Source organism: Penicillium antarcticum (genome assembly GCF_028974205.1).
Source record: "Penicillium antarcticum strain IBT 31339 chromosome Unknown utg000009l_segment0_segment0, whole genome shotgun sequence".
Taxonomy (NCBI): Eukaryota; Fungi; Ascomycota; class Eurotiomycetes; order Eurotiales; family Aspergillaceae; genus Penicillium; species Penicillium antarcticum.
This window is the reverse complement of record NW_026695307.1, coordinates 1,410,542-1,432,056: the sequence shown is the minus strand read 5'-3', so window position 1 is coordinate 1,432,056 and position 21,515 is coordinate 1,410,542. Positions and strand designations below refer to the sequence as shown.

Sequence of the window (21,515 nt, the reverse complement as noted above, 5' to 3'; positions counted from 1 at the left end):
CGACCACTGCAGGTGTATTCCTCGGCCACGAACTCAACCACCTCCCATACCGACATGAGGTGACCTCCTCTGCCAGTGACCAACGGGCCCGAGCCAACATTCTTCTCTGGGCGCCGTTGGACGAGCAATTCCACAGCTCTACCAGCGTTGCCAAAGTAAGCAACAACGCCGGGACATGGCCCCGGAATAATGACATGCTCTGAGTCATTCTTACCGTCATGTCAGCAACCTAAATTGGAAAGTGAGTAAGACCCCCTTATGAGAGTATCAGATCGTAAGCCTACAAACGTGAGTCTGATGGACCTTCGTAGTGATTGCTCATTAATATGGTAGTAAGGCTCTGGTGGTCAAGTCGTCGTTCGACGCGGTTCGTTATCTCCATTCTCTCCGAAGCTTTGATTCAATGGAACTTTGCATAGCAAAGCATCGCTACATGCAGGCAACGAATATCCATCTTGATGCATTTTGTGCTTAACAGTTTGTATGATTGAGACATTTTGCTGGAGCAATGCATCCGGTACATCATCCTCGCATGTGCAAAGTCATAGCCTTGACAAGACGCACGTGCACTTGCAGAATCTCGAGCGCAACAGTCACCCTTCTGTTAACGCTTTCATGGCTATGCCGCAACCGATGCAGGGTCCTCACAAGGGTTAAACACGCATTGATTCAAATCGATTGGGCAAGTTTGGTCGTTCGATGTTACTATCTCAAAATCATCTGTAGCCGATGACACTGCCCTATCAAACACAAATTGTGTCGATTCTGTCCTGGGTATGGTGATTGTAACATGAAGCAGATACTTGGTCTTCGTTGACAAGAAAGTGCTGTGTCTGTCTTGCTCGGTCGTAAGAGAGGGTTGTCCGGCTATGGTTTCCATGCTTGTCATGTGTATCTATACTGTATCAGTCAACAGTGATAAGAACAACTTGCGCGATATACTTTCAAAGTTCTGCAAATAGCGTGTGCTTTCCACTTTATGCGCATGATTAACCGATCGCTTGCCCAGATTCATACATGATATTTTGCGATGCGATAAGGCAGGATTCAGGCCCACTTCGGATCTACCCGTTAGAGAGCAAGTGAGGTCATCGTTGAATAGAGATCCAAGTTCAGAAACCAAACTTAGACATGAATAGCATTCAGCTAGGCTTGGGGGCCTAAGATGTCTGATCACTCGGAAGCGCCACAAAACAGGGGCAAAATCCTTCGAGCTTCGGCAATCCCAGCGTGGCTACTAACAACAATTAGGGGCCCGTAAGCGAGCGCAAAAGAGCCTCCAAAGCACCAATTTGACTTTCTCGGGTGCGAACAGTCAATTTTCGAACGCGAACAACACTAGGTGACCCAAAGCGACTGGTGCCACAACGCAGCTAGCAAGCTTTCCCAATGGTCCGTAGACAACCCAATCTCCGCGGGACAGGGCATTCCCATGAAACTTCGAGGCGTCTGCACCTCCTATTTACCCGGTATCCTGGATTGGGATCCTAGCAAAGATCCAAGTGCTACAGTAGTAGCATATGGAGTGAATCTTGGCATCCCCGGCCGAACCAAGATCACCTTCTTATTCGCTGCTGGAAAGGATCTGGCTTTAGTTGGCCCTAGAAGGTAGGAGGTGCATATATATACATACACTTCTGCAGAAATATTGAATAGTACCACCGGAGTGGGATAACTCGATCCCTTTTCCATTTGGGCAAAGAGACGCGAATCAGGCATTTGCAGTAACCAAGTAAGAGGCCTTGGCATAGGTCCTTTTGTCAAGCCTGCATATTCTGCAACTTTGCTCGACACAATCCCATTCACCGTTCATTTCTTTCTCGTAATGCCCCGATGCAAGTTCCTAGACGAGCCTTTCACGGCCCAATTCTGAAACCTCTAGATGATCCCCATGTGACCCTTATCCTTGTTTTCCGCTTCTTCCGCGCCGGGGCGTTGGGGCTGGAAAGACCGAGCTGGGCCGACAGTAGATCGAATTGAGCGACGACGTCAATGTTGTTGAACTGACAATTGTAAGCGGTCTTATTGGATTTGTTTTGTGAAGGGCCAATGAGCGAGCTGGTAATAAGCCAGGGAGATTGGGTGCAAAAAAGTCAGTTTTGGGTCTCCATAGACTAGTCTCCGTGTCGGTCTCCATACATGAAGCTCCATAGTGGACTCATACGGCGCATATGTACCTGCGGGATTTCCCTGCGAACACAAACAATGATGTACAGGTCCGCGTGCCTGTGTCAAGCCATCTCGGAGCACGCCCGAAGGGATGCAACTAAATTAGGAAATCACGCCCCCCCCCCCCCCCCCCACATCTGCATAGAAGGACAGAGAAAGTGTGCAGGGAAAGAGAGTGATTGGGTAGAAAGGAAGAGGTCAAAGACAGCTTCGGTTGACCTGCTGTGTTGGGCGATGGTCAGGTGGCCCACTCTGCACTCTGGGACTTTTGTATAACTCTCTCTCTGTGTGTGTGCTCTGTATACATATACAATTCCCCCTTGCGCTCTCCGCATTCCCTGTCAATGTCAGTTTTTTTTTTTTGCTCAGCGACCGTGTGGGAACATACTTTGGCCCACTTGGGACGGGAACAACCTTACACTGGAGACCCATCTTTCGGATATTAATATCAATTATAAAACTACTGTTTAGAGTGACGACAGTCTATTCCCCGTAAGCCATCCGATCAAAGTCCGCAGAGCACGATTGGCCTAAATAAGTACCAATGGACTTGCAGATGTCGATCTAGCCAGCTTTGAAGTGGATAACCCGTAAAAGCTCGTACCTGGGCCAGGCAACTAGACTAGCAGGGGGGATGAAAATCAGCCTAGCGTGACCTTGGGCCGTTTCAGCTGGTCAAAATGGCTAAACGGGCTCTAGAAACAGCTGTTTCCTTGTTGGTCCTCCGGCAGAACTTTGTCTCTCGCCACATTCCACCCCTTTTCCTCCAAGTCCATTGTTCGTAGTAGTCCACGTACAGACCACTCGGTTAATTGCGTATACTACCGTACTGATTGTCTGTAACCTTGTCGATTCCCTGCAGCGGATGTCCGTGCTGTTCAGACGATCTGGCCCACTTACCCCAGATTGTGAAAATTTCAAATCTGACGGATGTGAGGGCGCTTAGGCCTTGGAAATGTCTTCCCATTCCGGTCTGAGTTTGTATAGTGTGGGGGGCTCAGCTTAGAATGGTTCGTCATGCGTCACTACACATGATCGGTATAAAAAGTTTAGCAATTTCGAAAACAGGCAGAGGAAAGTTTAGTCTAGAAATGATCAAGGGGGCAGTTTTTACTCTTACGAATCCCGCGTCATGCCGTCTGCATCTCCAACATATCCCCCAGATCAGGCAAAGTGAAAAAGCAAAAAAAGAAAAAAAAAAAAAAAAAAAAAGAAATGAACAATCACAGCCTCGTAAAATGTATTGCTCTTTGGCGTCAGATCATGCTTGGCTCCCCCGCATAAGTTAAAATGATTTTCGCAGTACATAAGGATACTATTCTATTATTCGATTATATTAGACTATATTCTCCCCTCTTTGCCAAAAGTCCCTAGATCAGGTGGACCAAGCACTTTCCCCCTCTTATATCCGACGAATCCCCTCCCATCTTCATTTTCTCAGCTTATGTTGTCAATGCATACTTTCTTTTCGAATATCAACGAGGGTCCGGACTACCCTCATCCGAGGGGCAGCACCTCGACCAGCAGCAGCCCTGATGATACCTCCACCGATTCTCCCGGATGGAATGATGACAAAGTAGAGGTATATCAGGAAATGGAGGTACCCAAGGTGGAGGAAATCGATGAAAATATCTTGAGCATCAAACCAGCCGAGGTGGGGGACTCGGCCGCTCCCGCTGCCGTCCCACGGAAGCGTGGTCGACCTCGCAAACATCCGTTGCCAACAGGTGCCAAAGTCACCAAAGGTCGCTCCAAGACTGGCTGCATCACTTGTCGCAGGCGCAAGAAGAAGTGCGACGAGACAAAACCTGCGTGAGTCCCCTTGCTGCTGGAAGTGGTCTTGACTAACGTGGTCGCAGATGTCTCAACTGCCAGAAGAATGCCGTCGTCTGTGAGGGCTACCCACCCAGAGAGATCTGGAAGAGTGGGAGACAGAAGCTGGCCGACGGTAAGGAGACATTGTGATTCCAACTGCTTCCCTGAAACTGACTCCTTTCCAGTCGTATCCCAGTCCCTTGCAGCTATGCCGCGTAGCTTACCCCTCCTCATCGACGGCATCGAAACCGACATCGACCGACGCTTCTTGGATCACTTCGTATACGGCTTCAGCCGCGTGCTGACTCTCATCAATGATGACTCGAATCCTTTTAAGGAGATTCTGCTCCCGATGGCAACCCAACACCGCGGTTTGATGCATTCGCTCATGTGTCTGTCCGGATCGCACCTGTCAGGTCTGGACCCTGAACCGAAGCTGAAAGAGCGCAAATATTATCACTTCCATCGCGCGATCCAAGACCTCAAGGACAATATCAATGCGTCCTCGAATTCCTCCCCACAGACCCCTGACGCCGAGCAGCAACTGCTGGTGGAAGACCCCATAATAGCATCCACCATCGCTCTGAGCTTGAACACCATCTGTGAAGGTGAAACCAACGGCGAGTACCGCCCGCACATGGATGCCGCCCGGTATCTATTGGTATCACAACAACCGCGGAACGAAAAGTTCCGCCAATTCATAGTCGAGTTCTTCCAATATCACGATGTGTCCAACTCCCTCACCTCGCTGGACCGACGCCCAGCTCTCTTCCACAGCAACATGAATATCCCCAACTTTGTCCCAGGAGCCTCGGCCGGCATGTTCGTGGGCGTCTTTGATGGACTGTTCAATTACATTTCCGAGATTACCCAGCTACGCGACCGCATTCGCCAGCGGATGGATGAGGGATACGAGCCAGCTGTAGACTACCAGACTCTCAGTGAGGCTGTTTCTATTGATACGGCTATCCGGAATTGGGAAACCTCCCACGAGCCGGACACGCCAAACTGGTGCCTGGCCCAGCTGTACCGTCAAACCACCTGGGTGTACCTATACCGGACTATCCGACCCTCGCGACCAAGTGAAAAGATCGCTCAGGTAGTTGATGATGGTCTAGGCTATCTGGATCAGCTTCCACAGGATGCTGGTGCTTACAGCATTGTGCTGATGCCACTTTTCTTGCTCGGTTGCTCGGCATTTGTGCCCGAGCAACGTGAGCGTCTCAGGACGGGCTTTGAAAACCTCAAGTCCTATTCCAATCTGCGGAACATCGAGCCTGCTTTCAAGGTTGTTTCGCGAGTTTGGGAGATCATGGACACTAATATCGAGGATAGTTGGGACTGGGAGAAGATTATTCGTGATATGAACATGGATTTCTTGATCACTTGATTCTCTTGCCTTCTATTCTTCTCCTTTGATACCCTGCTTCTCTTCTCTTCTCTTCTCTTCTCTTCTCCCCGCTTCTTCTCTTCACATATTCCTCTCTCCTATCTGAGCTTTCGACTACTGTCGTCCGGAAGGCGGTTTCGATTTTTGCTTCGAAGCATAATGATTATTGCCCGGACGTTTATTTTTATTTTCTTTTTCTTTTTACTTTCTTTCTTACTGTGATTATATCTGCATTTGAGGAGGTCTGGGGGTATGTGATCATGCTCGGGTTTTGCGAGAAATAGTACGCCTCGTGCGTCGAAGGCGTCCCTCCGCATATATCCAAAAACAACTCCCCCAACGAAAAACAAAAAATCCCCGATTGGTGTGTATTTGGCAAATAGGACAGGTGTCGAGGTTGGATGATCTCACGAGTACGAGTGACGCAGGCGTTGGGCAAATGTGATTCAGGTTTTGGCTCAGGTTGTATATATCCGTTTTCCTGGGGTATGCATTTTGCAGAATAGGAAATAGCCTTTTTGCTTTGTACAGTATGTATTCATGTATATGAGTCCAGACTCGGGGGATCTGCCCCCTTACTTTCTTTGAATATTGTTTCCATTGGCTCTGCAGTAGCATCATATTAACTCTGTACAGTGGCAAGTTGACACCCCTGTTCCCCGTACTTAGTGCAACTTGTCCGATCATTTGATTGACAGCTCCTCGCTTATGCAAGGACCCCACGTTATGGCTGATTCGCCAATCACAGGCTAGAGCGGCTGGAGTCCGGGGGAAGTTAAGGAGAATTATCTTTCTTCGTTGGCTATTGACTGCTGGCTGCTGGTTATTGGCTGTTCCGTATTTGCCCTCGGTCATCCTGTGGTCATCTAAGCCCTGCCATCTCAAGTCCAGAGGTTCTAGCCCGAGCAGGGATCAAATCCCTCAGAAACCACTTGACTCTGAATGTGGAGCAGTCAATAATTCAATCTCACTGCATCACTGCATCACTGTACATCCGATGTCCCAAGCATCGACATGGACATGGAAAAAGACGAGATCGAATTAAGCGTCGTGAAACAGCCGCACCTGCAAGATACAGGAGATGCAGCCAACAACCTCTCTCTCCGCGCCGTCAACCCAACAGACATATCAGTCACCAACCTGTCTCTCTCCGTCAACACCTCGCCGACATGGAACCCAATATGGAACCTGCGCCAACGGCTCAGCCAAACGTCAGCCCAACCAAAACCAACCAAAACAGTCCTATCCAGCATAACCGCCTCAATGCCAGCAGGAACCCTAACAGCAATAATAGGAAGCAGCGGGTCCGGCAAAACATCTCTGCTAAACTTAATGGCAAACCGAATGAACCTATCACGGACACAAGTTCAAGTCTCCGGAAAAACAACCTTCAACAAAACAAAGAACATAAATCACATCCGCAGCGCATACGTCATGCAAGAAGACGTCCTAATCCCAACCCTAACCGTACGCGAAACTCTGCGCTACTCGGCAGACCTGCGCCTGCCCAGTCCAACAACAGCAGCTGAGCGCCGGGACATTGTCGAGCAGGTCATTCTCGAATTGGGGCTGAAGGAGTGCGCTGATACGCGCATTGGGACGGCCGCGCATAAGGGCTGCAGTGGAGGTGAGAAGAGGCGTGTTAGTATTGGTGTGCAGCTTCTTTCTAATCCTTCTGTTCTGTTTTGTGATGAGCCTACTACCGGGTTGGATGCTACGAGTGCGTTTCAGATTGTGAGGACGTTAAAGGGGTTGGCGAGGGATGGGAGGACGGTTGTTGTTTCGATTCATGCTCCCAGGTCTGAGATTTGGGGGCTTTTTGATCGTGTTGTTTTGTTGGCAAGGGGGGAGGCGTTGTATGGTGGTGAGGTTGGAGGTGTTCTTGGGTATTTTGAGGATTTGGGGTTTTCGATTCCTGAGTTTGTTAACCCGGCGGAGTTTTTGATTGATCTTGCTGCTGTTGATCGGAGGAGTGGGGAATTAGAGGGGGCTTCTGTTGCGAGAGTTGAAGGATTGAGGGATGCGTGGAGAGCGAGACAGGCTGCTGATGCGGTGGCGGGTGAGGGTCAGGAGAAGAGGGTGTCGGCTTCTGTTGATGCTCAAGCTGGGGCGATGAAGAAAGTCTCGTTTCGTCGGCAGTTTCGTGTTTTGACTTCTCGCACTTTCACCACTACCATTCGTGACCCGATGGGTGTTGCCGGGAGTCTGCTTGAAGCCATTGGAATGGCAGTCATCAATGGGTGGATTTTCTTGCAGCTTGATGAGAGTCAGGCGGGCATTCGCTCTCGAGAAGGTAGTCTTTATACTGCCAGCAGCCTGAATGGGTATCTCATTCTGCTATATGAGACGTATCGTTTGACCATCGACATTCGACTTTTCGATCGTGAGCGCAATGAAGGCGTGGTCGGCGTACCAGCTTTCCTTCTCAGTCGGCGTGCAGCTCGATTACCGCTGGAGGATCTTCCTGTGCCGTTGATATTCTCTCTGATTTTTTACTTCATGGTTGGATACCGGCTCGACGCAAGCCAATTCTTCATCTTCTTCGTTCTGACATTACTCACCCACTATGTCGCCGTTACCTTTGCTGCAGTAGCTATTAGCATAGCGCGCAGTTTCCCTGGTGCCAGTCTGGTGGGTAATCTGTGTTTTACATTGCAATCCTTTGCTTGTGGGTACTTTGTTCAGTCGAACCAAATCCCGGTCTATGTGAGATGGCTTAAGTGGTGTGCATATACCTTCTACATCTTTGGCGCACTGTGTGCAAATGAGTTCATTGGAACCAATGGCTCTGAGCTAGGCCAGTTCTACGACTGTCCTTATTCAAATGATCCCTCTGACCCGGCTTGCAAAGAATACACTGGCAGGTATATCATGCAAAGTCTTGGAATGCCCTCCGACTGGATCTGGCGGCCAATTGTGGTACTGGTTGCATTTACCGTGGGTCACTACCTCGTCGCTGCTTTACTGCTGCAATACAATCGCTTCGCTATTGATGTTGCCCAGGCACGGGCAGCCGAAGGGGAGGCTTCTAACAAAGCCAAAATCGCAATTCGTCCAGCAGGAGAGACACGCAAAGTTGCCATCTCGCTCGATCAATACGCCTTGGAGATTCGGAAGAGACGTCTCCCCTGGCGAACTGCACAGAAACTTCAAATCCTCAGGCCCATCACCACAGAGTTTCAGTCGGGCCAATTAAACGTGATCATGGGTCCATCTGGAAGTGGAAAGACATCACTTCTAAACTCGATAGCACGCAGGCTACATGGATCCATAGGGACCCGATACTGCATCCATGGCAACATGCTTTACAACGGTGCCGTCCCATCAGAAGGTGTCATTCGATCCGTGACATCCTTCGTCATGCAAGACGACGACGCCCTCATGCCCTCCCTTACAGTCCGTGAGAGTCTCAAATTCGCCGCGGGTCTCCGCCTTCCAACATGGATGACCCGAGAAGAAAAGAACCGACGCGCCGAAGAAATCTTACACAAAATGGGACTTAAAGAGTGCGCCGACAACCTCATCGGCAGCGATATAATCAAAGGCATAAGCGGCGGCGAGAAACGTCGTGTCTCAATCGCAATCCAAATCCTCACAGACCCTAAGGTCCTCCTCCTTGACGAGCCAACCTCCGGCCTGGATGCTTTCACAGCAATGTCCATCATCGCACTGCTCCACAGTCTCGCCGCAGAAGGCCGCACACTCATACTAACCCTCCACCAATCCCGCTCAGACCTATTCACCCACTTCTCGCAAGTCCTCCTCCTAGCCAGAGGCGGATATCCCGTTTACGCAGGGAGCGGCGAACACATGCTCGCGCATTTCGCCGCACTGGGCCATGATTGCCCACGCACAACCAACCCCGCAGATTTCGTCTTAGACCTTATCACAATAGATCTCCAACAGGCAGACCGCGAAGCCATCACCAGGGAACGTGTGCAGCATCTCATTTCCAGCTGGAACAAGACGACCGTCGACCTTGTGCGCACTGCATCGCAGATCGCCACGCCTGCAGAACTGGGCAGTCTCAAGCGCCAGATGCTTTCATTCCGCGTTACATTCCCACTGGTGCTTCATCGCTCGTTTATCAATTTCTGGCGCCAGCCACCGCTGATAATGGCGCGGGTGATGCAAATACCTGGTATTGCAATTATCATGGCATTATTCTTTGCACCGCTGAAGAATAACTTTGAAGCTGTACAGTCTCGTATGGGATTTATCCAAGAATTCGCGGCGTTGTATTTTGTCGGTAAGCTAGAAGCCACTTCCGTCTCACCAAAGACTCTACTCTTACTATTTCATCCCGATCACTGAACTAACTAATCCAACAGGCATGCTCCAAAACATAGCAATCTACCCAAGCGAACGAGACGTCTTCTACCGCGAAGAAGCAGACAACTGCTACAGCGCCTCAACCTTCCTACTGTCCTATACAACGATCGAAATCCCCTTCGAAATCCTCTCGTCCCTAATCTTCGGCGCATTAGCCGCCTACGCAGACAACCTGCACCGCAGCATAACAATGTTCCTAGTCAGCATATTCAACTGCTTCTGCATTATAAACTGCGGCGAGTCCGTAGGCATAATGTTCTGCACGCTATTCTCGCACGTCGGCTTCGCAGTCAACATAACCTCGGTGTTACTGTCTATATCGACGATCCTGGGCGGCGTCATGAGTCTTAATGTTAACGATGTCTTGCAGGGCATTAATCATTTGTCGCCTATTAAGTATGCGATAGCGAACCTGGCGCCGTTTTCATTGGAGGGCCAGGTCTTTACCTGTGAGGATAGCCAGAGGCTTGTGAGTGGTGGTTGTCCTGTTGATTCTGGTGAGCAGGTTTTAAGGCTGTATAATTTGGATAAAGACGGGCCTATGAATGTTATGGCGCTGGGTGTTTGTACGATTGTTTATAGGGTTGTTGCTTATGCTTTTCTCAAGGGGATGAGGTCTAGGGGGGCTTGGGGGTGGTGGAAGGGGTTGTTGGCTCGGCGGAGATCTGTACATAGTTGATAGATGATGAGATGTAGCTGAATGCTATTTTGTGATTTTTATTCTGCGCTGTGAGTTTTGTTTTCTTCTCCTTCTTTAATACTTGTTCCGTAGGTCTCAGCATCCGATTGCCTGCAGTGTATGTAGATGATATCCGTGACTGTGAGCGACCAGGTCGTCCCACTTATCAACCATATCCTTCATAACATCCGTCCCTATGATGGTCAGCATATGCGAGTCTCAAAGCAATAAGTAAATGATATACTCACCCCACATAAAGTCTTGCCAGCTAGGATCAGCCCAGAGATCAGGGGTTTTACCTGATCCGTGGATTGCATCGTCACGTTTCCGCTGTGCCGCGCCATCAGGCAAATGGAGTGCTTTTCTTGTTACCGTAGCACTATTCTGTATACGCTCTGCGCGCTCTTTCCGTACTAATTCATATACCGCCAACGCCTTGGGAACTGAATCAGTCAGAGATAGAGCGCACGTAAGCACACCCGCATCCTCAATTGCCTGCGCAGCTCCTTGGGCAACATATGGAAGCATTGGATGACAAGCATCACCCATGAGTACGCATCTGTTCTCAAGCCACGAAGGCAAAGGACGGTGTGATTTCAAAGTCCACTCCATAACCTCACCATCCGGAACATAACTCAGAAGACTCCGGACCAGATCGCCCCAGTCGTGATAGAAGGAGATTATCTCTTGCTTGTCTCCCTTACTAGTCCAGCTCTCTTCGTTTGAAGTACCCAGCTTCTGGGGATGTAGCAGTACCATGTTGTAGACAGTGTTGTTCTTGGTCGGGTGTGCCATGATGTGTCCTCCAGGTCCCATCCAGCGCATACCGACATTGTGGTTCAGCAGATCTAGCGCGCGCTGATCACCCTGCATCATTCCCTTGGGGATCATAATGCGGTATGCTGCATCGCCGGTGGGCTGGCAGGTATCAGTGTGTCCGTGGTGGGATGCGACCTGGTGGCGGAGATCGGATTTGATACCGTCTGCGGCGATGACTACATCTCCAGAAATCCATTCCTCTGATTCGAGCTGGACACTGGCTTCAAATTCATCTACCGCTCTGATGACCCGAGAGCTGGTGCGCAACTCGATGCCTGTGGCTTTGACGCCTTCTAGAAGAATGCGTTGGAGATCTCCTCGGTGGACGACTGCCAATGGGGCATTGTATTTCTGGCCAACCTACAAGACTGTCAGGCAATGGTTCAACAAGTATGGGAAGGGTGTTTATACTTGGGGCATCAAAGGAGCAGTTCCAAGTTCTTCGTTGTTTGCATAGCGACGCAGAGAATTCTGTTCTCGGACATTTGCCCTCTCCATAACTTGACTTAGCAGACCGAGCCGTCCAAGGATCCGTGCAGCATTTGGAGCCACTTGAATACCGGCGCCAACTTCTGCGATCTCATGAACTCGTTCCAAGATCAGGACTTCGTGTCCGGCCTTTTTCAGCCCCAGTGCCACGGTGAGTCCGGCAATGCCAGCTCCTACAACAATCACCTTGAAGGGATGTTTGGCCTTGAAAGACCAATCAAAGCTGGCTTGGAAAGTGTCCATGTTCGGTTTTATTTGTTGATTGCTATTCGATTTGCTTGATATTGAGACATTCACTGTCGTATACGGAGCATATCACAGAGTTATATACCCCAGAGCCATCCACGGCCAACTTCCAACTATCGATGACGAAACATCGTCAACTAGATTTAGTAGTGGAACTAAAAAGCATATTTTCAAGAGCCCGGATCTATAAACCGGCTCATCGTAGCTGCGAAGCTATTGGACTTGAGGAAAAGAAGTGGTATAATCACCGCCGCTGAATCACCGGAAACGACGGCAAAGGGTGAGCCCGTATAAAGCTTGGTTGGTGATATCAACGGGGCTCTCGGCAGCCTTTGTCTGGAATTGGGAACTTGATCTTATCTTCGACACGTAGGTCCCTGTCACTGATAGCTTCGTACGCGATATATGTCCAACTGACTGGGGACCTCCGGGTAAATTCCTAATAAAGATTCATGAGCCCCGGCATTCGGGTCGGAAAATTAATCGAAGAATGTAGGATATGGCAGCAATTTTGTGACGTACTGACTAGCAATTATCGTTTCTTGCAATCGATCTAGTCGGGTAATTTGAAATGAGCGCTGGTCACCGAAGAAGGCTGACTGGAGAAGGCCGACTGACTGCCAAGACTCTTAACATCCTGAATCCTCCAAATTATCAAGACCAAATGGCGAATAGACTATTCAACTTCGACGGTATAAGCTCGATTGAAGACTAGGCTAGGATGGTTGAATATAGAGGTAGAGAATGTGCGACAGTCTGTAACGGTCTTAGGCTCGAATGAATTCTGCCAGTAATCAATGAGAGATATTACTACATTATACCTATATATCAATATTACGCACTGTGTATGAATCTCCTGGGCTTAGAAGTAAATACGGCAAGGGCCAATTGGTGCTGAAGTGGTAAACAATAAGACAATTCCTCAACATTTAACAACCTGTTCGATTAAGATATAGAACTCTGTATTGGATTATCTGAAGCCTGCGAGATCTAATCAGCATTGATGACTTGAAATTCTACATAGATGGCTCTAGGATTCAAGGCAAAGTCTACTAACTTTCAAGCCACGTGCTATCTTGAGCTCTTACATGAATCTCCATGGGCTTCAAGCGATCCTCTAGACTTTGAGCTTTACTCGTTCATATATCAAGCTTTAGACATATCAACTGACCTTTCAATATAGAGCTATGATCAAGGGGTCCTACCCATAATTCTAGACTGTCAAGATGAGCTTGGAAAGCCACGCTAGAGTTCAGCTTACTGCCTCGAGCTACCCTATCGATATGAACAAGCCCAGTATGCTTCCAATCCCATCACATCTTGAACGTCTATAGTCCAATATAGGTTAGTGTTTCGATTGTAACTATCGTGAGATTCCCGGTGAACTATATTCTGGTGTTATTGAACACCAGGAACTACATTTCTACGTGGCAACTAGATAGTCAGTAAGGCCTTGTTGAATCTATTCAACGGCATGACTATAGTTAGAAAATCTTGGTTGGAATAAGACAGCTTTGCCTCTATGTTTGTTCATCGTTTCATCATCCTTGAACGTTCTGATTCGACTTAAGCGACCTTTTGCTTCGTAGAACAGTACTCAAAGCCCACTAACGTCACACTCAATGGCCATAATTCTAAGGTTGTACTGCACTTCTATTATTCAGCAATTTGACTTTTCTGCACCTCTACTCCGACAAGTGTTCGAATTTCTCATTGCCTAGAATTTGTCCGCCCTTGGGTATACATCAGGATCCGTGTCGGTAAAGCAAATGCCACACGAGATCGTCATTTTGTGATGTATTGACATACGGTGAAGCCGAGTGACTCACAACATCCGTACCTGTCCGCCGGTCTACCCGAGAGAGCCCGGAACGCCGCCGCGGTCAGGGCCACCACTCGGACGGAAGCACCCCCCATTCAGTCAACACCCCAAATCAAGTCGACATTCTTCGACGTTCTAGCCAAAAATGAGCCAAGCGCTAAGACTTGCCAAGTTCTAACAGTCTCGGCATGCCATGATCTAGCGGTTAAGCATAACCCCCCAAGACCCCAAACCCTAATAAGCCGTTCGTCCCAGGAATTTGGACATTGGCGCGGTTCCATGGTGCGCAATCCCATGGTGAGAACCATTGGGAGGCGTGGGCGAACCATTCCTTGAATGTCGCCTCATAGGAACAGTCTGTGGTGGCGCTATCTCGCCAATGTGAATGGCAAGTCGGCTTCTTCAGAGTTTTGTTCCTGTCGCTATGAGTTCATCCCGCTGTAAGACACTATGACGAAGGCAAGAGTAATGGATTAGGGTAACAGGAACAGGAAGTTACCTCACACCATCACTAAGCACTACGTAGCACTATAAACAAAGCGAAATAAAACAAAACCCCAAATGAAACCCGCCTTTCATGCGGCCCATTCTTGCAATAAAGCCAGTCAAAGAAACCCATGCATCCCAAAAGACATCCACTATCCGCAAATCATGTTGTCCGCACAGGCGGAAAAAACCCGTAGTGGGCACGGGGGGGGGGGCGTTGCCATTTCCATATCCTATCCGGAAGATCGACAGCCAGTAAAACCCGAAGAGGGGACCGGAGGAGTGGAGTCAGGGCAGCGAATCATATCGTGTACAGTCGGGCCATTTTTTGAAGGGTCCCTGTCCATCATTTGGTCTAGATCTCAGCATACGTAGATGTGTGCCTGTTTACTCCACATTGTTCACCACTCATGCTTTGTGCTGAATTTTCTGTTGGGGAGTGTACCGTGAACAATGCTTGTAGAAGGCGAACAAGGGTTGCTTGGGAGAACTGTGTGACAAGTCGGAAAGAATCTGGACTATCCATCGAAATACTAAGTCAATGCATTTTACTCTATGTTGTAGATGATCAAGTGCTTGTTAAATGTTAAATCATGTGTTCGTAGATTTTTCCGGAGATCTGAGGATCATCGGTCTATTCACAAAGTCTATTTCTCTCCCCCCAACATCTCTAACTCCTTGTAAATCCAAAAGGTTGGGGGTATTCCCATAAGTAACAGCGTAAGAAATCATAGCTCGTGATGAGACATCCTACCCCAGTGGGAGAACCCACAATGGGGAGAAGACATGCCGATTCAACCGAACATGTTGCGTAGCATAAAAAAACAAAAATCACCAATCTCGTGTCTGAAAAGGGGGCATCACCAGCTAGGGTGATATCAAAAGAATGTAAAAAAAGGTCACCTGCCAGCTAGGGCTAGATGCGACGACTTTGAAAAAGTAAAAGCATAAAGAGAGAATGCATGCACGGGTCAACCGGCACCGACATCAAAAGCAAGAGAGGATTCCATCCTTTACTGGCCAATGGTCAAAGAGAGACCAGTGTCGATGGGGCAGCCGTGGGTAGCGTGGTCATCAGTAGGCTGGAGGTAAGCCGCAGAGCAAGCGGTGTCACCAGCCTTGCAGATGGCCGAGGGGCAAGAGGAAGTCTCGCCAGTGGGCTCGACGGCGAAACCGAAGTTGGTGAACATGTTGCCAGCCTCCATGTCGATGCAGGAGAGATCCCAGAAGATGGTGTCCCCGGCTTCGGTGTACTCGAACTGGAGGACGTCGTGCTGCTCGGGGTCCGAGGCCAGCTTGATGGAGACACCACCGCCGTTGGGGTTGATCTGCCACTGCTCCGAGTACTGGCCACCATTGGCGGAGATCACCAGCATGGGACCGACCTGGTCGGTGACGGACCAGGCATAGATGTCCTGGTCGAGGTTGTTGGTGATCTGGACGCTACCGCCGGAGGCACCTCCACGGCGAACGATGCCGTTGGGGAGGGCAGAGGCGATGGTGGTGAAGAGGGCAGCGAGGCCGAGAGACTTGGTGAACATCATCTTGATAGAGAGTGGAGTCGTCGAGACTGGTATAGATATGATGGAAAGTGAAAAGTGGTAGTCTGATCGACAGATGTAAAAGAATGCAACGAGAGTCAATCTCAGTTGAAGGAAGGAATAGAGTAAAGAAAGTCGGTACTACTGTACTTGAAGTGAATGTGTGTTGATCGAAAGAAAGAGACCGAGGTGAATGGGGGGTTTATATAGATTTGGAGGGTGCGGCTTCGATGCCCCAGACAGGTACCCAGCAACGTGCCAAAGCCCCAAAGCCCCAACTCAACCATGGATCACTGCGTTCCGGTGGGTCTCAGGCGAAAGGCAAAAGAACCGAAAAAGAAGAAACGAAATAAAGAAAATAAAGAAGTGGAACCCAATCAGAGTGGAGAGAGACTCTCGCCTTCAGGCTCAGAGCCCGGACCGGCAGTTCGATATGAGGCAGTTCGCTACTGTATGTCCTTGAATGGGCAGTCTTGCATGGAAACTATGATGAATTACTACTGTAAGGTACGGTGTGAAGTGTTATACGAGATGATACTCGTCAACTGCATCAAACTATGAAATTAGGGCTGCAGGGCATGTGATACCGTGCACTGCACAGTACTTCACATCCGTGGCCATACGATACAGTGCGTGTTCGTATATAGCCACTGCCCAACCGACGTGGCAGTAGCGAAAATTGCCCGAATCCACGTCATTCCATCCGGTCCCATCCGCAAAGAATTTAAAGAATTTTAAAGAGTTCACCGGAACAGCGAAATTCCATATGGCAATGGCACTCGACAACATGGCTTCGCTGACAATTCTCTTAGATTGGTCCATTCTACACTCTGGTCTTGGCCACCACCCCCCAAATGGGCTTCTAGTTCTAGGTTGCATCGATTAGGATAGAATCGAATGTTCTAAGAATTCGCAGGCTAGCAGGTTCGCAATTCCATCTCATAATTGGTTTGCCATGTTAGGAGAGCGAATCTCGAAGAATCAAGAGAAGACACGATGACGCAGAATCACGATGGCAAGAGACCATCAGGCAAAAAAGACCAAATCGACCAGGTCGAATGATACCATACTTTACCCTAACAAGATCAATCCCTGTCAATGAGAAGAGCTAGAACAAGTTCCTGCATGCGACTACTATAATCATTACCAATCACGCTATATGCAGGTGTGTACCTGTCCCCCTCAAGATGTCTAAACTTTACCCTTCTGAGTAGGTGAACCAGTGACTCCACATCTCACAGTGAAAACCCCTCACAAATGTCAAGGACCCTGAGCCAATAACGGATATGTCGCCTGGAAAGGGTCTCCACCGAACGCCTCTGACGTGGAACCCTGGTACCTGGCGATCGAGCCTGGATGGTGTGGCAATTATCGTGAAAACTCATCAATTTCTCGGCAATCTATTCTGTTTCTCTTCCGGTGTCCGATTCTTGAATCTTTTGTATAGATGTAGATGTATTCTGTGTAGTCGAGGTTGGTGCATGCCTATAATACCCACACACGCTTAGCCCTGGATCGGTTGGAAAATTAGGGCTCCGATCGCTCCGATTAAGTCGCTTTAGTTCTGGGCTACACACAGAGACAGCTAAGTTCCTGTCCACCTGAATGGGGTAGTGGGCCCGACTAGGGGAAAATAGGAAAGGGTATCCATACTAAAACTTGGTAGCTCACCGAAGCCCATTCTCTTCCTTTGATCTTCCATTGATCTTCCAGGGCATCTAGACCGCCACTAAGTACTTGGCGGATAAAGTAGCCATGTGGAAACTGTCTACAGTCTTGGCTAATCATTCTACTTTGTTCATGTACAGACATTGCCATGTGGACCAAGGTGACATACTGCGAAAATACGACCTGGTATATTGAACTGTGCATATGAAATTCTCCGATGTCTCACAACGATTCAGTTTCTGCTTGTTTTTTTTTTGGTGGGGGGGGGGGGGGGGGGGTTCATTTTTGCCCTTGCATTGCTCGCTCACCCTCCATCAACTCAGCCACTAAAGCCTAAAGCCACTAAAGTAAGCGTCCCCCTCATCCTCATCTTCCTGGTCTGGGCAGGTCAGGATCAGACCCCTCACCCTCCGAGGAGCGAACCACCCCTCCAACCAATCCCCGTCGCCAGTCTTGCAGGTAAGCCTGCAGCCTAGCCGGGAGGGTAGGTGTACCTAGCAGAGTGTGGATAGGAAAGCTGGCCTATCTCAGTCACTATCTCCTTTACCAATACGGAGCGCGCATAGCAGACAAACTGGCCAAGGCACCCGAGCTCTCACCCGAATCGTCCTTTTTGCGGTGTCCAGCCAGTTCCATGTTTATCTGGCGGTGAATGTGAACCAACCAGTCGACGTAGCTCTGAGCCTCGTTGTTCCGGTCTTCCAATAGGAGTCGGGCGAACTCATACTCTGCCCCATCCATACCCTGTCGGGCCAGTTGGATAGTCACGGATTTGGACCCGCGCACTGTTGAGAAGTATTGTAGTAGATTGCGTACCTGGGCATTCAGGTGCGTCTCCAGCACAGGAAGGGAGGAGGTGTTGGCGCTGAGGCCTTGGAGTGAGTCGTGGCCTGGGCCGAATAGGTCTTCCAACAGATTAGGCGATACCTGTGCATGCAGCCATAGTAGGACGGCCTGGCCGTTGTCGATTAGATAGGCGCCGCCTTCTTCGATGCGGGAGAAGCTGGCTCGGAGGGAGGGTGGGATTTGGAGTTGTCCGTGCTCGTTGGGGAATCCATCTTCTGGTTGCATGTTGTGGACTGGGATGATGCGTGGGTAGAGATACAGGGACATTTCGGTGCAGCCAAACGAGCGTATCATGCGCATGTCATGCACTCGTCGGTCTGATGACTCGTTGCCGCCTGTGAGAGTTAGCAGGCGTTCATGTTAATCATCTTGTATGACACATGGCTTGGCTTACCCTTGAATGCTCTTGACTTGACCAAGCTCAGCATGTACATGGAGAATTCCTTCAGATTCTCAGGCAACACCAATTGTCCAGGTGGGTGGGAACCCGAGAAGATCTTGCGGTATCCGCTGAAGATATCGACTGTCTTCTCCGAGATATTGGCCCGGATGTCCTTGAGAGTCTTATCCAGAGTTTTGGATGCAGCTATGGTATCATCAGTAAACGAAATTATCAGAGTTGGTTAATGTGCAGAACTTACCCTCCTTAGCGATGACAGCAACCACGGCATCCTGGTCGACAAACTTCATGGTCTCCATGCCACCCTCATTTACCGCCGCTACAACGTTGACACAACGGACGCGCCGTTGGCCGTCTGCAGAAGTATACAGCAAGGCAGCCTGGAAGTGCGCATCAAGCTTGGGGTCAAGCTTTCCATCGTAGCTAAAGAGAACACCAATGGCCTTATCAGCATCAATGCCACCGATCTCAAGATCCGCGCCGAGTGTATGCTGAACGAAGTTTCCATGATAAGCAGACACCTGAAGCCCATTAGAGCATCGGACTTTCATCAAGGTCTGGTATCCAGTCTCACGTGTGACAGCGTGGGAAATTTCATTCCGCAGCTTCAAAAGATCTCGAGGAGCATGGAAGTTAGGGTAGAAGAAGGTTTCGCCTCCAGTAAGACCAGAGACATGTCCTGTACATAATCAGCTTCTATCTACTATCAATGAAGGTACGCGAGATTTCACTTACCGACAGTTGCCACGTCCAGATAAGTGCCACCGGGAGCTGCCATAAACAGGTCAACGCCCACACCTGCTTCAGCCAGCTTACTTGCTGTCTTCTTCCAGGCTTGGTTCTCTGTGCTGAACAACTTCCGTTCTGCCTCTGTTCCGTGGATCTTTGGATCTTCTCTCATTGACAGGGCTCCTGGACCAGTAGGCAGACTGGCCATGGCACAGACAATCTTGCCGCCTGTGGCCTGGAGTGTGGAGAGTGCGGAGTTCAATGTAGGTAGCAAAGCAGACTCGGGGTTCTTGATGTGAGAGAAAACACTGGGTATCTTGCTGAGAAGCGAAGTGATAACGGACCTAGAAAAGTCAGTCATTGTTGTGTAGATAGGCACGACTTGGTGATCGCATACTTCGACTCATATGGGTCCACAAAGAGACCCTCGCTCAAGGGTACAAATGGCTCCTCCAAATCGGTCATCACCATCATCTGTGCCTGGTCCAATGTTGCCTATAGATAGGTGAATAAATAGTGGCGCATTGAAGAGGAGGGATACATACGGTCAGGTTGTAGAAGTGCACTTCCCTGTCATACGTAACAATGCCGACCTTTGCCCCAGCAGGCAATTTGCGTGTCGGCTCCTCGCCTTCAGTCCTAGATGTTTCCTTGTCATCGCCGTAGAGCGCGTCCTGAATACCTTGACAAACACCCTTGAGGAATCCTCGATGAACCGACTCCCGGCTGACATCGATCAAGAAGAGAGTCTGCAAACCAACGGGTTCCTTGTTCCAGTATTCCTTGGGAACAGTGAACTCGACAGTTCCCATCATTAATTCCGGCCGCTGCATGCGATCGACACGCGCACCAGAGGGGTCCAGCGGCGCAAAGTATTCGGGAGGTGTATCGTTCGGGAACGTGCACATATTACAAACGAACTTGCTGCCGCCAGATCGGAAGGACATGAAAGGGTTGATATAGGTTCGGCATCGTCTGCATCGCGGGGGGCCAACATCCCCGAAGTCCAGCACGGGGATCGGTTGTTCACCAGGATCCAGAGATGCGAGGGGCTGGAGGATCATGCCCAATGGCAAGCCGGTCGAGGAGAGGAAGTCGGAGGCCGAGGGGATGTTGTTCAGCGTTAAGCGGGCGTATTTCGGGGAGGAATTACCTTGGTCCTGCGCCACGAATGGGATCGCCGCTGGCGGGGGGAGGTGTTGGTCCATAGTCGGATAGACATGGTTGAAGTAGTACTGAGCGGGCAAGTCGCGCGATCGTGGGATACTGGGGATGTGCTCGGGGTCAATTCGGCCTTGGGTAGGGACTGAGCCTGCGCCGCTCGGCATGCCAGGCTGGGACGTAGCAGCCTGTCCAGACACCAACCCCACTGCTGGGGAGACTGGCCGATCTTGGTTCAGGCCCGTGTTCAAACCCGTGTTCAAGAACTGCGACGGTTGCTGCGGGAGGCCGGCTTGGTCCATGCCATTGTTGAACCCTTGCGGGGGTGCCGCGGCACCACCTCCGATGTCATGATGGGCATGGCGGTGCTTCTTCTTGTGTGTCCTGGCACTCGTATCCGCTGCAATCCCCAAGCCGCCCATCTGTGAGGCTAGTCCTCCCATAGCCGGGTCTCCTGAGACACCCATTGGTGCTTGTTGTCCATTGTATGCGACATCTGATCCCGGCGTTAACCCGGGCTGTTGGGGTGAGCCGTAGGCGGGCCACTGGTTCGATGATTGAGGAGCGTAGGCAGGTCCTGGCTGTGGAGGAGCGGCTGGAGAATACGGAGCTGGGTGTGCCTGAGGAGGAGCTTGTTGGGCGTACGGATTCGAGGGGTCGTCGCGAGAGCCCTGACCCATTGCGTTATACATTGAAGGGTCAGCCATGGTAGATCATGCCGGTGCAAAATGGAGATCAAAGAGCGGAGAAATTGAAGAAAATTACAAGAATCGTATTATGGGAAGTAAGAAATGTTCATGGAGGATCTACTCAATGTTGATATTGACCACCTAAACTCCGGATTTACGTAGCGCCGAGGTCCTTCACGTGGGCCAAGTATACTTCCCTTTTCTATATTGAACATGTACTCCGTACTCTTCACG

At 49.8% G+C, this 21,515-nt stretch overlaps 5 protein-coding genes across 5 annotated transcripts; 2 read left to right on the top strand and 3 right to left on the bottom strand.

Moving 5' to 3' along the window:
• Nucleotides 1–3,622: 3,622 nt before the first annotated feature.
• N7508_008899 (Zn(II)2Cys6 transcription factor) lies at nt 3,623–5,374 on the top strand (the record flags this gene model as incomplete). Its single annotated transcript, XM_058466962.1, has 3 exons — nt 3,623–3,981; nt 4,029–4,117; nt 4,170–5,374. The coding sequence occupies 3 exons, from the start codon at nt 3,623–3,625 to the stop codon at nt 5,372–5,374; spliced, it is 1,653 nt and encodes a 550-aa protein (XP_058314808.1).
• A 1,014-nt stretch (nt 5,375–6,388) lies between these two features.
• N7508_008898 (putative ABC efflux transporter) lies at nt 6,389–10,327 on the top strand (the record flags this gene model as incomplete). The annotated part of the gene is made up of 3 exons (XM_058466961.1): nt 6,389–9,623; nt 9,706–10,272; nt 10,314–10,327. 3 exons carry the CDS (start codon nt 6,389–6,391, stop codon nt 10,325–10,327), a joined length of 3,816 nt encoding a protein of 1,271 aa, XP_058314807.1.
• Nucleotides 10,328–10,481: 154 nt separating this feature from the next.
• Nucleotides 10,482–11,936, bottom strand: N7508_008897 (salicylate hydroxylase; the record flags this gene model as incomplete). The annotated part of the gene is made up of 3 exons (XM_058466960.1): nt 10,482–10,579; nt 10,634–11,564; nt 11,616–11,936. 3 exons carry the CDS (start codon nt 11,934–11,936, stop codon nt 10,482–10,484), a joined length of 1,350 nt encoding a protein of 449 aa, XP_058314806.1.
• A 3,324-nt stretch (nt 11,937–15,260) lies between these two features.
• N7508_008896 (putative extracellular thaumatin domain protein) lies at nt 15,261–15,791 on the bottom strand (the record flags this gene model as incomplete). Its single annotated transcript, XM_058466959.1, has 1 exon — nt 15,261–15,791. The coding sequence occupies one exon, from the start codon at nt 15,789–15,791 to the stop codon at nt 15,261–15,263; it is 531 nt and encodes a 176-aa protein (XP_058314805.1).
• A 2,208-nt stretch (nt 15,792–17,999) lies between these two features.
• Nucleotides 18,000–21,299, bottom strand: N7508_008895 (Sec23/Sec24 family protein; the record flags this gene model as incomplete). Its single annotated transcript, XM_058466958.1, has 6 exons — nt 18,000–18,637; nt 18,697–18,888; nt 18,944–19,381; nt 19,438–19,775; nt 19,829–19,926; nt 19,977–21,299. The coding sequence occupies 6 exons, from the start codon at nt 21,297–21,299 to the stop codon at nt 18,000–18,002; spliced, it is 3,027 nt and encodes a 1,008-aa protein (XP_058314804.1).
• Nucleotides 21,300–21,515: the final 216 nt, after the last annotated feature.